The sequence below is a fragment of the Otolemur garnettii genome, unplaced genomic scaffold (assembly GCF_000181295.1).
Source record: "Otolemur garnettii isolate 467f Iridium unplaced genomic scaffold, OtoGar3 scaffold00325, whole genome shotgun sequence".
NCBI lineage: Eukaryota > Metazoa > Chordata > Mammalia > Primates > Galagidae > Otolemur > Otolemur garnettii.
Window position 1 is genome coordinate 120,933 of NW_003852720.1, and position 13,046 is coordinate 133,978.

General features: G+C 49.2%; 1 protein-coding gene and 1 pseudogene across 2 annotated transcripts in view; one reads left to right on the top strand and one right to left on the bottom strand.

The window, feature by feature from the left end:
• Window positions 1-6,566: 6,566 nt before the first annotated feature.
• Window positions 6,567-7,682, top strand: LOC100951123 (4-hydroxyphenylpyruvate dioxygenase-like protein). The gene has a single exon (XM_003803532.1). It carries the CDS (start codon window positions 6,567-6,569, stop codon window positions 7,680-7,682), a length of 1,116 nt encoding a protein of 371 aa, XP_003803580.1.
• Window positions 7,683-8,559: 877 nt separating this feature from the next.
• Window positions 8,560-13,046, bottom strand: part of LOC100953540 — a 9,210-nt pseudogene continuing 4,723 nt past the window's right edge. The window contains exons 2-13 of the transcript XR_002771409.1: window positions 12,516-12,754; window positions 12,393-12,432; window positions 12,194-12,277; window positions 12,052-12,083; window positions 11,909-11,980; window positions 11,715-11,832; window positions 11,536-11,635; window positions 10,936-10,997; window positions 10,422-10,749; window positions 10,201-10,367; window positions 9,845-9,886; window positions 8,560-8,826 (exon numbers count right to left, since the gene is read on the bottom strand). The product of XR_002771409.1 is annotated as an adenine DNA glycosylase-like (transcript). The remainder of the gene's footprint in view (window positions 8,827-9,844; window positions 9,887-10,200; window positions 10,368-10,421; window positions 10,750-10,935; window positions 10,998-11,535; window positions 11,636-11,714; window positions 11,833-11,908; window positions 11,981-12,051; window positions 12,084-12,193; window positions 12,278-12,392; window positions 12,433-12,515; window positions 12,755-13,046) is intronic.

Below are 13,046 nucleotides of genomic sequence, written 5' to 3' on the forward strand. Positions count from 1 at the left end.
AGCCAAAATCGCCCTTTTCTTCTGGACAGCAGACAGCCTCCAGAAACCTTACCCTCTCCCTTGGAAATAGGTGGGAAGTGAAAGGCCAGGGGTCCTGTATTTGCTCTCTCTGTCCATACCTGGGGCTCGTGAGTAGAAATCCCTGTGGCTGAATCAAAGGCCTGGAGGTTCTAGAGCTCCTCACTAGGGGCCCTGACTATGAAGGGTCAAGATAGCCCATTCCACCTGTTCTGGGAAAAGAAGCCATAATCTGCAAAATAATTTAAAGAGGTTGATTCTGAGCCAAATTTGAGCCATGACCTAGAGCCACACTCCAGAAGCCTTGAGCAAGTGAATTCATGATGGTGGGATCACAGTTTGGTTTTATACATTTTAGGGAGACAAGAATTTCAAGGTAAGATCACTATGTGAAAGACATAATTGATTTGGCCCAAAAAGGTAGGACATCTCAAAGCAGGGGCCCACAGGTTATAGGCAGATAAAAAATTCTTTGCTGGTTGGCTGAAAGAGTTAGGTTCTGGCTAATAGACTAGGAGTCAGGGAGAAGGAATGCTCACTTAAGATAAGGGTCTGCGGAAGATGGCAACTGTGGAACAGGAAACCACTCCTACTCCTAATCTCCCACCAAGAGGAGAAAACAGAATCTAATCAGGAGGTTGCTAACCCAGAACACTATATTAAACATCCTCTACAGAACAGATGCGCGCTCTGATTTTTTAAAAATGATAAAAGCAAACCTTTGACTGATCTCTAAGTTTGATACTGTTGGAAGACTTTTGGGCGATGGTATTGAGCCTATGTGGGAAGATGAGAAAAACAAACGGGGAGGACGATGGCTAAGTAATTACATTGAACAAACAGCAGAGACTAAGTGACCTGCTTTAAAAAATCCTATTTGAGAGGACTCCTTTGAAATGTGCTAATATATAATGCTCACAATAATTCAGTGAGTACTGGCAAATGGTATAGATGTAATTTTAGTACATGTGTACACTACATGGAATTTTCATAAAAATTTAAGTAACATATCTTGATTTTTGTCTGTATTTAGAGCCCACATGTGCAGGGTTTGGTTTTTTCCAACCTTTTTCAGTGAATTTTTTCTTTGTAAATATGGCCTCTTTTTTCTCCAAACTAGAATTTTTTTTTACTACATTTAAATTAGTAATATTTGACTTGAAATTCATATTAAAATTAGATGCCGGCTCGGCGCCTGTGGCTCAAGCGGCTAGGGCGCCAGCCACATACACCTAAGGTGGTGGGTTCGAGTCCCCAGCCCGGGCCCGCCAAACAACAATGATGGCTGCAACCAAAAAATGGCGAGGCGTTGTGGCAGGCGCCTGTGGTCCCAGCTGCTTGGGAGGCTGAGGCAGGAGACTCGCTTGTGCCCAGGAGTTGGAGGTTGCTGTGAGCGTGATGCCATGGCACTCTACCCAGGGGGATAGCTTGAGGCTCCGTCTCAAAAAAAAAAAAAAAAAAAAAATTAGATGCCTGTCAGTAAGGGGTCACAAATTATTTGGTTTGCCCTTTTCTGATTTTTCAAATGTTATGAATTCTCCTATGAGCTTAATTTTTTTCTCTATCAAAAGATAACCGGGATGTTCCAAGTTTCATTCTATATGAGGTTTCTATAAGAGCTAAAGGAGTTGATTGTTGATTTGTTATCATTTTTAATTTTTCTGCCAGCATCAAAACTTAATTGTTGAAGTTTTCTTTGGAAAGAATTAAATTATGAATTTTTTCTATAGACATTTTGTATTTTTATCAATATTAAATCTCTGTATAAAACATTTGGCTTCAGTTCTTCAGGGCAAGATTTTTCCTTCTTTTTTAACCCATGTTGCCTGACTCTGCTCTCACTTTCTGACATTTTAACGGTCAAGTATCATTGAAAGGAACGCTTTGTATCTGAATGTAAATCTGTTAATAATTGCAACTTTATCATAAAATTATTCTTAAATAATTCATTTGGGGGTAAGGTAGTAAAATCTTCTGGAGGATGGAATATGAAAAACTAGTTATGTTGGAGGATTTAACTTAATAGAAATATGTACTTTTATTTTTAGTTAAAAATTTGCTTCTTATTTTGAATTTTTGCTTTTGTTTCTTAGAATAAAGATATTAATTCCTTAAAAAAAGGGGGGGGTCTGCGGGTTGTGCCTGTGGCTCAGTGGGTAGGGCACAGGCCCCATATACCAAGAGTGGCGGGTTCAAACCTGGCCCCAGCCAAACTGCAACAACAACAACAAAAATAGCCAGGCATTGTGGCAGGCGCCTGTAGTCCCAGCTACTTTGGAGGCTGAAGCAAGAGAATCGCCTAAGCCCAGGAGTTGGAGCTTGCTATGAGCTGTGATGCCACGACACTCTACTGAGGGCAATAAAGTGAGACTCTGTCTCTTAAAAAAAAAAGGGGGGGGTCCACTACCCTGGCTCAAGTGGTTTGTTGTGTATATTGCAGACCTGCAGGCATGTCTTGCATAGCTTTAGGCCTGTTAATGAGCTGTGAAAAGGCTGTGTGGTGGCTCACCCCAGCTGAGGCAGGTTTCCAGACCAGCCTGAAAAAGAGCTAGACTCCATCTCTAAAAAATACCCCAGGATTAGGGTGGGTGCCTATAGTCCCCGCTACTTGTGAGGTTGAGGCAAGGGGATTGCTTGAACTCAAGAATTTGAGGTTGCTGTGAGCTATGACAATAGCACTCTACCCAGGGCAACAAAAGTAAGACTCTGTCTCAAAAAAAAAAAAAAGAGTTGTAAAGGGTATCTCCTAGAAGGAAGGAGAGCATGATCTGACCTCCTTTCTCAGAGCTAGCAACTCTGTTTTAGGGATCCCTTTGACTAAGAGGGGATCCAGTCAGTCAGCCACAGGGGTGAAAGGAGCGGCTTCATTCCTAAAGTCCCTCTAGCAGGCAACACAAGACCCTCTGGGAGGTGCCACTGGTATTGTATAATGAAATAGAATAAAACAACAGTAACTACAATAGCAAGCAGCTACTATTTACTGAACAATTACGCTATCTCATTTAATCACAATTCTATGAAGTAGGGTCTATTATTTCCATTATTTGCTCCAAATGAGAAAACTCGGACAAGTTAAGCAACTCATCCAAAGTCTTACAACTGGTAAGTGGTAGAGGTGGATTTCAAACCCAAGTCTATCTGGCTTTTGGTACACATATTCTCATATTCACTGGTCTGCACAGTAGCACCAACTGCCATTGACCACAACTGACCAGTTTCTGGGTACTGCCCCCCTGTCTGCAGGCCTGATCACTTAGCCAGGCCTCTATTTTCTTTTCTTTTTCTTTTTTTTTTTTTTGGAGACAGAGCCTCAAGCTGTCCCCCTGGGTAGAGTGCTGTGGCATCACAGCTCACAGCAACCTCCCACTCCAGGGCTTAAACGATTCTCTTGCCTCAGCCTCCCCAGTAGCTGGGAACACAGGCACCCACCATAACACTCAGCTATTTTTTTTTTTGGTTACAGTTTGGCCAGGGCAGATTCAAACCCGCCACCCTTGGTATATGGGGCAGGCACCCTACTCACTGAGCCACAGGCACCGCCCCTAATATATATTTTTTTAAATTTCAGATAATAAAGGATACATACGATTAGGTCACATTGTTTGCCTCTGTTAGGTAACATCTGAGTGGTAGTTGAGTCCTTCACCCAGGAGGTATGTGATATACCCCTGCATTGTACTGTTAGCTAGGAGCTTACCAACCCCTTACCCTATTTTTTTTTTTTGCCGTTTTGGCCAGGCAGGGTTTGAACCCGCCACCCTCAGTATATGGGGCCGGCACCCTACTCCTTGAGCCACGAGCACTGCCCTCCCCTATTCTTTTTTTTTGAGTCTCACTTTGTAAACCTGGGTAGAGTGCCCTAGTATCATAGTTCACAGCACCCTCAAATTCTTGGGCTCAAGCAAGACTCTTGCCTCAGCCTCCTAAGTAGCTGAGACGACAGGCACCCATCACAACGCCCAGTTAGTTTTTTGAGGGATGGTCTCCGACTCCTGAGCTCAAGTAGTCTACCATCTCGCCCTCTCAGAGTGTTAAATTACAGCCCAGAGCCACAACATCCAGCCCCTATATTTTTATTTATTTTATTATTATTATTGATTATTTTGAGACAGAGTCTCAAGGTGTCGCCCTCAGTAGAGTGCTGTAGTGCCACAGCTCACAGCAATCTCAAACTCTTGGGCAGGGGTCCTCAAACTTTTTAAACAGGGGGCCAGTTCACTGTCCCTCAGACCGTTGGCGAGCCGGACTGCGGGCCCCTGGACGAGTTGGCTGCTAAGCAGGACAGGCAGAGGTGGCAAAAACACCCGGCAGGACGGATAAATGTCCTCGGCTGGCCGCATGTGGCCCACTGGCTGTAGTTTGAAAACGCCTGCTCTTGGGCTTAAGCAATTCTCATGCCTCAGCCTCCCAAGTAGCTGGGACTACAAGGGCCCACCACAATGCTCGGATATTTTGATGTTGTTGTTGTAGCTGCTGTTGTTTGGCAGGCCCAGCCCAGGTTCGAACCCACCAGTCCTGGTGTATGTGTCCAGCACACTAACTGTTGAGCTACAGGAGCAGAGCTGTCCTTATTTTTTTAATTGAAAAGAACATTAAGATTTAGAGGCAAATTCCAGAATTGTAAAGAAAAAGAAAGAAACTGCTGGCTTGGCGCCTGTAGCTCAGCGGCTAGGGCGCCAGCCACATACACCGGAAACGGAGGGTTCAAATCCAGCCTGGGCCTGCCGAACAATGACAACTACAACCAAAAAATAAAGCCGAGCATTGTGGCGGGCGCCTGTAGTCCCAGCTACTTGGGAGTCTGAGACAAGAGTATCACTTAAGCCCAAGAGTTGGAGGTTGCTGTGAACTGTGACACAATAGCACTCTACCAAGGGCCACAAAGTGTGACTCTGTCTCAAAAAAAGTAAAAGAAACTGCTAAGAAATTCCGTGGTTGTGAAGAAGAATTCAGACTCCAGGCTCGGCTCCTGTAGCTCAAATGGCTAGGGTGCCAGCCACATACACCGGAGCTGCTGGGTTCGAATCCAACGCGGGCCTGCCAAACAACAATGACAACTATAACCAAAAAAATAGCTGGGCGTCGTGGCAGGCGCCTGTAGTCCCAGCTACTCGGGAAGCTGAGGCAAGAGGATCACTTAAGCCCAAGAGTTTGAGGTTGCTGTAAGCTGTGACTGTTGTAGGAAGACGAGTCCCAACGGAGAGAAAGACCACCCAAACACTATAGTTATAAGAGGAAGGGCTTTATTCATCAGCCGGGAGCTTATGGCATAGATGATTTCCAAATGGCCGTGCTCCCTGACTGGCTTGGTCTTTCCCTTTTTATTGACAGCCAAAAAGTTCCACCCCACAGGTACCCTTCCCATTGGCCAGTTTGAATCAAGTGGGAGATGCTACTCCAGCCCCTACAGAACTACAGGATTTCACAGAACTTGGAAATTTCCAAGTTCCAGGAGGTTAAGCCTATAAATTCCCACGAGCTGAGTGACCATGGAGAGGGCCCTGCAGGTGCATCTTCACAGTCTCCCTAAAAAGACCTGTTCTTCTGGACCTCACCCCTCTCCAGTATCCTCTCTCATGACGACACACTACTCAACCCAGGGCAACAGTTTGAGACTCTGTCTCAAAAAAAAAAAAAAAAAAAAAAAGAATCCAGACTCCTCCCCTAACACAGGCTGAGTCCCTGCGCTGTGAAGGATAAATGTAAGGTGACCAGACGTCCCGCTTTTGGCGTGACAGTCCCACTTTTTAACAATTTGTCCTGCTTCCCGCGGCGTTTTAAAGAAGTCCCGATTTTTGGAAAGAATGCACAAACCGGCGGCAGAACAGGAAGGGAATATACGGTTTTCAGCTGCCATGTGGCTATTTCACCAGAATATGGGTTTTATATTATTTTTGTTAATTTTATAATGTTAAACTGTAATAATAACAAATAATTGTTGAGAAGTGATTATCGAGAACTGCTTATCAAAGTTTGCCTTGTTGTCAGGCCCTGCCCTGCCCCGTCCCCTGCCCCGCCCCCCGCCCTGTTGGCCCGCTTTACAAATGTTAAAATCTGGTCACCCTAGATAAGTGAGAACTCAGCGCCTGGCACCGAGTGAAAGCAGCTATTGTGATCTCCCGGTCCAGGGAAGGAAGGTTCAGACCCCCAGCGTGTGACCCGGCATGAGGCCCTGGGAAGGAGCAGCCCGGGGTTCTCACTGCACTCTCTGAGACCGGGTCTGGGAGGGAAGGTGGAGCATATAAAGGGCGGAGTCACTTTGCCCGCCCCTTTTCTCCCGCTCATCTCCAGCTCTGGATCCGCGTGGTTCTCGCTACTCGCGACTCAGACCCAGTGGCCGTCAGGCAGCTCCAGGTTGAAGCGGAGCTACAGGAGGAACCGACCCTTCTACAGGTCGGCTGGCAATCTCTCCCTGGAAAAGAGCCAGGGACGCGCTCTGTAAGAACTGGACTCCACCAGCCTCTGACCACCTGCCTGGGACTGAGAGCTCCAGAGCCGCGAACCGTGAGTGGCCCCCAAAGGACACGTCGAGGTCACCTTCCCCCACCATGGCTGCGCCTGCCCGCCGTCTGTGCCACATCGCCTTCCACGTGCCCATGGGGCAGACTCTCGCCGTGGACCTGCAGCGTCTCTTTGGCTTCCAGCCCCTGGCGGCGCGGGAGGCAGACGGCTGGCGGCAGCTGGCCCTGCACAGTGGCGATGCTGTCTTTTTGGTAAACGAGGGCACGGGACCTGGGGAGCCTCTGTACAGCCTTGACCCGCAGCACATGGTGCCCAGCGCCACGAACCTGTGCTTTGACGTAGCGGACGCAGGTGCAGCCGCCCGAGCGCTGGCTGCTGGGGGCTGCCGCGTGCCGGTGCCTCCTGTCAGTGTGCAAGATGCACAGGGCGCAGCCACCTACGCTGTGGTTAGTTCGCCTGCCGGCAATCTCAGCCTGACCTTGCTGGAGCGTGCAGGATACCGGGGGATCTTCCTCCCCGGCTTTGAGCCCGTGCCCTCCGCTCCGGGCCCCGGCTGGATCAGCCACGTGGACCATCTGACCTTGGCCTGCACCCCTGGCAGCTCCCCCACACTCTCGCGCTGGTTCCACGACTGCCTGGGGTTTTGCCACTTGCCGCTGAGCCCAGGTGAGGATCCGGAGCTGGGCCTCGAGGTGGCAGCAGGGTCTGGGCGTGGGGGGTTGCGGCTCACTGCCCTGCAGACCCCAGCAGACAATGTTGTTCCCACCCTGGTGCTGGCTGAGTCCTTGAGGGGGGCCACCCAAGGACAGGACCAGGTGGAGCAGTTCCTGGCCCGGCACAGGGGGCCAGGCCTGCAGCATGTGGGGCTATATACACCCAACATCATGGAGGCCACTGAGGGCGTGGCGCGGGCCGGGGGCCAGCTCCTATCTCCTCCTAAGGCCTACTACCAGCAGCCAGGCAAAGAGAGACAGATCCGAGCTGCAGGGCACGAGCCTAGCCTTCTGGCCCAACAGGGAATCCTGCTAGATGGTGATAAAGGCAAGTTCCTGCTTCAGGTCTTCACCAAGTCCCTCTTTGCTGAGGACACCTTCTTCCTGGAGCTGATTCAGAGACAGGGTGCCACAGGTTTTGGCCAAGGCAACATTAGGGCCCTCTGGCAGTCTGTGCAGGAGCAAGCTGCCAGAAACCAGGAAGCTTGAGAAGGGCCAGGGCCACCAGTCCTGAAGCTCTGGGGCCAGCTGAAACTGAGGAACACCCACAGGAGACCCAGCTAGTGAAAGGTTTTGCTTTCAGGGGCTAGGTGTGACCTCCTCAGTTCAGTACCTGCAGTTATAAAACTATGGGCCATGCATATGCACAATATAAGAAATAAAAGAATTATGCCTGCAGGAAATAGAACATAACCAGTATTTTTGAGGTCACCTTGAATTCCCGAATCTTTTTTTTTTTTTTAAGATACAAAGTCTCACTTTGTGGCCCTCAGTAGAGTGCTGTGAAGTCACAGCTCACAGCAACCTCCAGCTCTTGGGCTTAGGTGATTCTCTTGCCTCAGCCTTCCGAATAGCTGGGACTACAGGCGCCTGCCACAACACCCTGCTATTTTTTTGTTGCAGTTTGGCGGGGGCTGGGATTGAATCCACCACCCTTGGTATATGGGGCCAGCACCCTGCTCACTGAGCCACAGGTGCCACCCTTGAATTCCTGATTCTATTTCCTTGCCACTCACCACCCAAATTCTGTGATTATGAATCTCTTTCCTATATTGTTTCACTACATATGTATCCCTAAAAAAATGATTTTGTATTTGAAGTAGGAATTTAAGATAGAACAAATCCTCCTCTGTGCTTCCCCTTTCCCACTGCAGGTGGGGAGAGGCTGGGTCAGGATTGAGCCCAACCACCTAGGGTGATGCCTCTGCTCCAGTCAGAGCTGACCAGAAACCTAGACGGAGGGTGTTAGGTATCAGCCACGGCCAGGTGCTCCCTGCAGCTGCCTTCACCCTCTCCTGGGGGTTGGGGGAAGAGATCATTCTGGACAGAACACTCCTCTTCCATCTGCCCAGCACTGGCTGAGAGCTCAGGTGTAGAAGTCAGGACCAAGCTGGACTTCACTACAAGTGAGGGGGTTAGGGAGAGGTATAAAGCTTTCCAAAATGACTATAAAAATAAGTACTTTATTAACAGCAGGATTTTCAGGAGTGGGCTCTCCCCATTCCTCAGCTGCAGTGTTGGGGATGGGTGCATCAATGGAGATATAGGGCCGAAAGAAGCTATCCAGGACTTGCTGGCCCCGGCTGGTCTTTTTCCAGCTGGATGGAGTGGACACCTGGGACCTTTTGGAACCCTGTGCAGAAGCCAAAGTAGGGAGGTACTGAGGAGGGAGCACAGGGAACCTTTTCCTTCCATGTACTTCCTACACTTTACTGATATAGCTCAGGTTCTAGCCTGGAACGCTGTTGAGCTTTCAGTCTACCTCCAGTCTCTGCCTCTTCAATCAACTCTCCAAAATGCTGCCCCAGAGAATCTTCCCAAAACGCAAATCTGACTCTCTCCACCTAAACTGTTTCCAAGTGATGTGGTGCTTAAGCCCTAACTGGGCTAGGCGGCCTTCCTGACCTCTCCTGATAAACCAACTGATCACAGCTCCTTGAGTGCTGCAGATTGTATTATGAACCACCTTTGCTTATACTGTTCTTGGGCCTGGAAAGAACATCCTTACTGGCCAGGCACTGGCTCGTGCCTATGATCCTTGCACTCTGACAGGCTGAGGCAGGAGGATTGCTTGAGCTTGCTCAAGACCAGCCTGAGCAACAGTGAGACACCTCCTCTACTAAAAATAGAAAAAAAAAAAAAAAAACTAGCTGTGCCTTGTGGGGGACACCTGTAGTCCCAGATACTTGGGAAAGAGAAGCAAGAAGGTCGCTTGAGCCCAAGAGTTTGAGATTGCTGTAGGCTATGATGATGGCAATGGCATTTTACCCAGAGCAATAGAGAATCTCTCAAAAACTAATGAACATCCTTATCATTGATTCCTTTCCCAAATCTGGACAAAACAAATCATTTCTGGGGCCCAGATTACTTCCTCCAAACAGACTTTCCTGATCCTTGCCTCCCAGATAGAACTGATGGTTCCCTACCTCATATTCCACAAAACCTAATACACACATTTCACATACCTGTGACACTGGACTGTTGCCTGTCAGTCTGCTCCTGTCCCCCTACACTGCCAGGTGCTCAGATCAAGAAGTATTCCTCTTCCCCAGTGAAGCCCGGAGTAGAGATTCACCCAAATGTGCATCACTTAACTGAAAACCATGGACCCAGGCCTGGGGAGAGATGGCTGGGTGAGGACAGAGACACACCTTGCATGTCCCTGGCTGCTGCCCCTCATACACATGAAACACCTACCCAAGAAGAGATGGGGAAGCCAAATCCTGTTTCCTTCCCTCAACTTCATACCCTAGCACTTCTGTTTAAAATAAGTTTTTTTTAAATAAGATGAAAGCTATGTTAATTAGTTGGATGTAAGCACTCCAATTTGTACAAATAGTCAACACATTGAATCCCACAAAGGCATAAATGTATTCTTGATCTATGTATATATGACTTAATAAAAGGAAAAAAATAAAATATGCTTTTTTGTCCTGTTTATGCAATAATAGACTCATGTAGAACATTTAGGAAACACAAAATACAACAGAGACAATAAATGTAGTGCCTTTTTTATGGCAGTGAGGACAGCTACTGTGTGAAATTCCTCCCATGTCAACCAGCAAGTGTCAGGTGGTGTGCTGGTCACTGGGGTTTGTTCCTCCATGGCCAGACCATATTCTTGGTATGTCAGGCTTAATGTGAGAGAAGATGTGGACCACCTGCAGGGAGGGCCTAGGGGCTTAAATAGCCTGTGGATATGGCCTCAAAAGCCATTATTCCTGGTACCTCCCCAAGTGCTAAAGGCAGCCCTCTGGGAGGGGCCCGGCCCAATTCTGCAGTTCCTGCAGCAGGGCCTTGTACTGATGCTTCTCTAAGGGCTTCAAGGTCACAGATGGGAACTCCCACAGTCCTGCCAGCAGACCAGAGAGAGAGGGCAGCCAGGTAGCAGTGAGGCCTTACTTAGCTGCTTACTCCTTCAACCCTCTCTTGCTGCACACGCCTCTGCTCTCCAGTATCTGACTTGGGCTGCTGTACCAGCAGAATTTGGGGACCCCAAGGACCGTGGGCTGTTCTGTGGGAGGTGGGCACAGTTGGCATTGGCCAGTGTTAGGAGCTGGGAACAGAAATCCCCAAGCTCCATTCAGGCCAAGAGGGTTTAGGTGCCAAGCCCAGAGAGCAGGCCTGAGCCTGGGTCGGCAGAACCTTACTCAGGTTATAAAGGAATTAACATGGGGTTTCTGCACACAGCTCCCTGACGGTGCCAGGAAAGGCAAGGGCAGGGGTTAGGGCTGGCGCTCACCACACTCCTCTATGTCAAGACTGCCCAGCAGACGCTGTGAGACAGAGCTGCTCTGGCTCAACCTGAGAGGTGTAAGGTGTGGTGTCATGGGGCAAGGGTCACTCCCTAGGACCCCTCACTGCCCCTTCCCCAGGAAGCCCACTTTCTGATGTGCCTGGCACAGGCCCTGCACAGGGCACTGGCTCCATGCCTGTTTGGTTGAAGTCCCTGGCCAAACTGGGTCCACCAGCTGCTGGGCTACACTCTTATGAGAAAGGAAGAAGGTGGCAGAGTGCTCGTAGCTCAGCAGTTACGGCGCCAGCCACATACACTGAGGCTGGCCAGTTCGAACCTGGCCTGGGCCAGCTAAACAACAATGACAACTACAACAAAAAATAGCCGGGTGTTGTGGTGGGCACTTGTAGTCCCAGCAACTTGGGAGACGGAGGCAAGAGAATGGTTTAAGCCCAGGAGTTTGAGGTTCCTGTGAGCTGTGATGCTACTGCACTCTACTGGGGGCAGCACAGTAAGACTCTCTCACAAAAAAAAAAAAAGGAAAGGAACATAGCTGTGAGCCAAAGCCCCTTGACAGATACCCTTCCCATTATCCCAATATCCTACCAGAGCTGCTGGGAGACAATAGTAGTGCTGCTGAGATCAGCACCAATGGTTCAAACACAGTACAGCACCTGTACTACATTCCCGTCCACCACACTGCTGCCTGCCACAGAGGAACTGAAGTCAGTCTGGGCTGAAAGGAAGGAGGGTGGACATGCACAAAGTGGAGGTGGGCTATGGACTCACCTGGCCAAAGGCAATGGAAGCAATGGCCCCAGCTGTGTACCGCCCCACACCGGGCAGGAGCTGCTTCAGAGCCTCTGCTGTACGTGGCATGTGACCCCCTAGCTCTTCTACTACCTGACTGGGGTGGGAAGACTCAAGGTCATGAGACATTCAAGGCCACTAGACTCCCACCCTCCTGCTACTTTCTTACCTTCCAAGCCCCCTCCTGCAGTCACCAGCCTCGAGAATAGTAGCCCAGGCCAGCCCAGAGCTGGTTTACCTCCTGTGGAAAACATCAGAGAGCAAAGAGATCACTAAGTGTCTCCATTCCCTCTAACCTAGTGTAGTTTTCACCTCCACAGAAGCACTGCCCAGGTCCTGTAGTGCAGGCAAAAAGAGATGAGGTCAAAGGTGAGAGTCGTAGAAACCTCATATTTACCCCAAAGTACAGATTCTCATCTGGGATCTGACCCATGACCACCTGCCCCTTTCTCCCTTGGAGTCACCTGCATCCATCGGGTATAGTAGTTGATCACCGTGGCAACCTGGGTCTGCTGCAACATATCCTCTGAGGTCCACACTGGGAAAGAGGGGTTGGCATGAGGACACTGCTGATCTATCTTCATTCTACCCCTTAGCCCCCAGACCCAGGGGCCTCAAGGCAAAGTCGCCCTGCTCTCAGGAGCGGTACTGACCAACATACGCACGCTTGTCTAGGTCCACTTCATGCTCCGCCTATTAATGAAACCCCAGATAAGGAGTTAGTGTGGAGGGGGTTGGGTGCCAGCCTCCCCTTCCACTGTCCCTCACCTGCCTACCTGTCTTCTCCAGGGTAGGTCCCACTTCTCTTGGTCATACCAGCTCAGCAGGTTTCTCTGGAAGGCTGTGACTTCAGCTGTGTCTCTGAACAGATGGTATGAGCAGATGGAGGCCTGCAGTACCACCTCTTCCGGCTGCCTGGCCAGATTTGCTGAGACCTCAGGACAGTCAGGAATTGTCCCTGCACAGCCTATACACCAAGGACCCAGCACACAGCAGCTATAGCAGTGTGTTCCCACTTAGGCATTCCTCCACCCCAAATCTTGCTTAAGCTTTGGAGCTGGAGTCAGACCAGAGTTGTGTGTAGCCATGACCAAGTTTCTGGCCTTAATTTTCTCAGGGTGGTACTGTAGGCTCTTTTGTTTCTGGGCCAAAATCTAATAGTTTCAGCCAGGCATAATGTGTATCTGTGTAGGGCTTTCTCATTTCTAAAACACTTTCAGGCTCATAAAGTCCATTTGATCCCATGAAAACTATGAGGGAGGAAATAAAGCTACTGCTTCATTTTATTTTATTTTGTGTGTGTGTGT

Excerpts from the sequence above, each read along its gene's own strand:
- LOC100951123 (XM_003803532.1), top strand. The coding sequence starts at position 6,567 with ATGGCTGCGCCTGCCCGCCGTCTGTGCCACATCGCCTTCCACGTGCCC.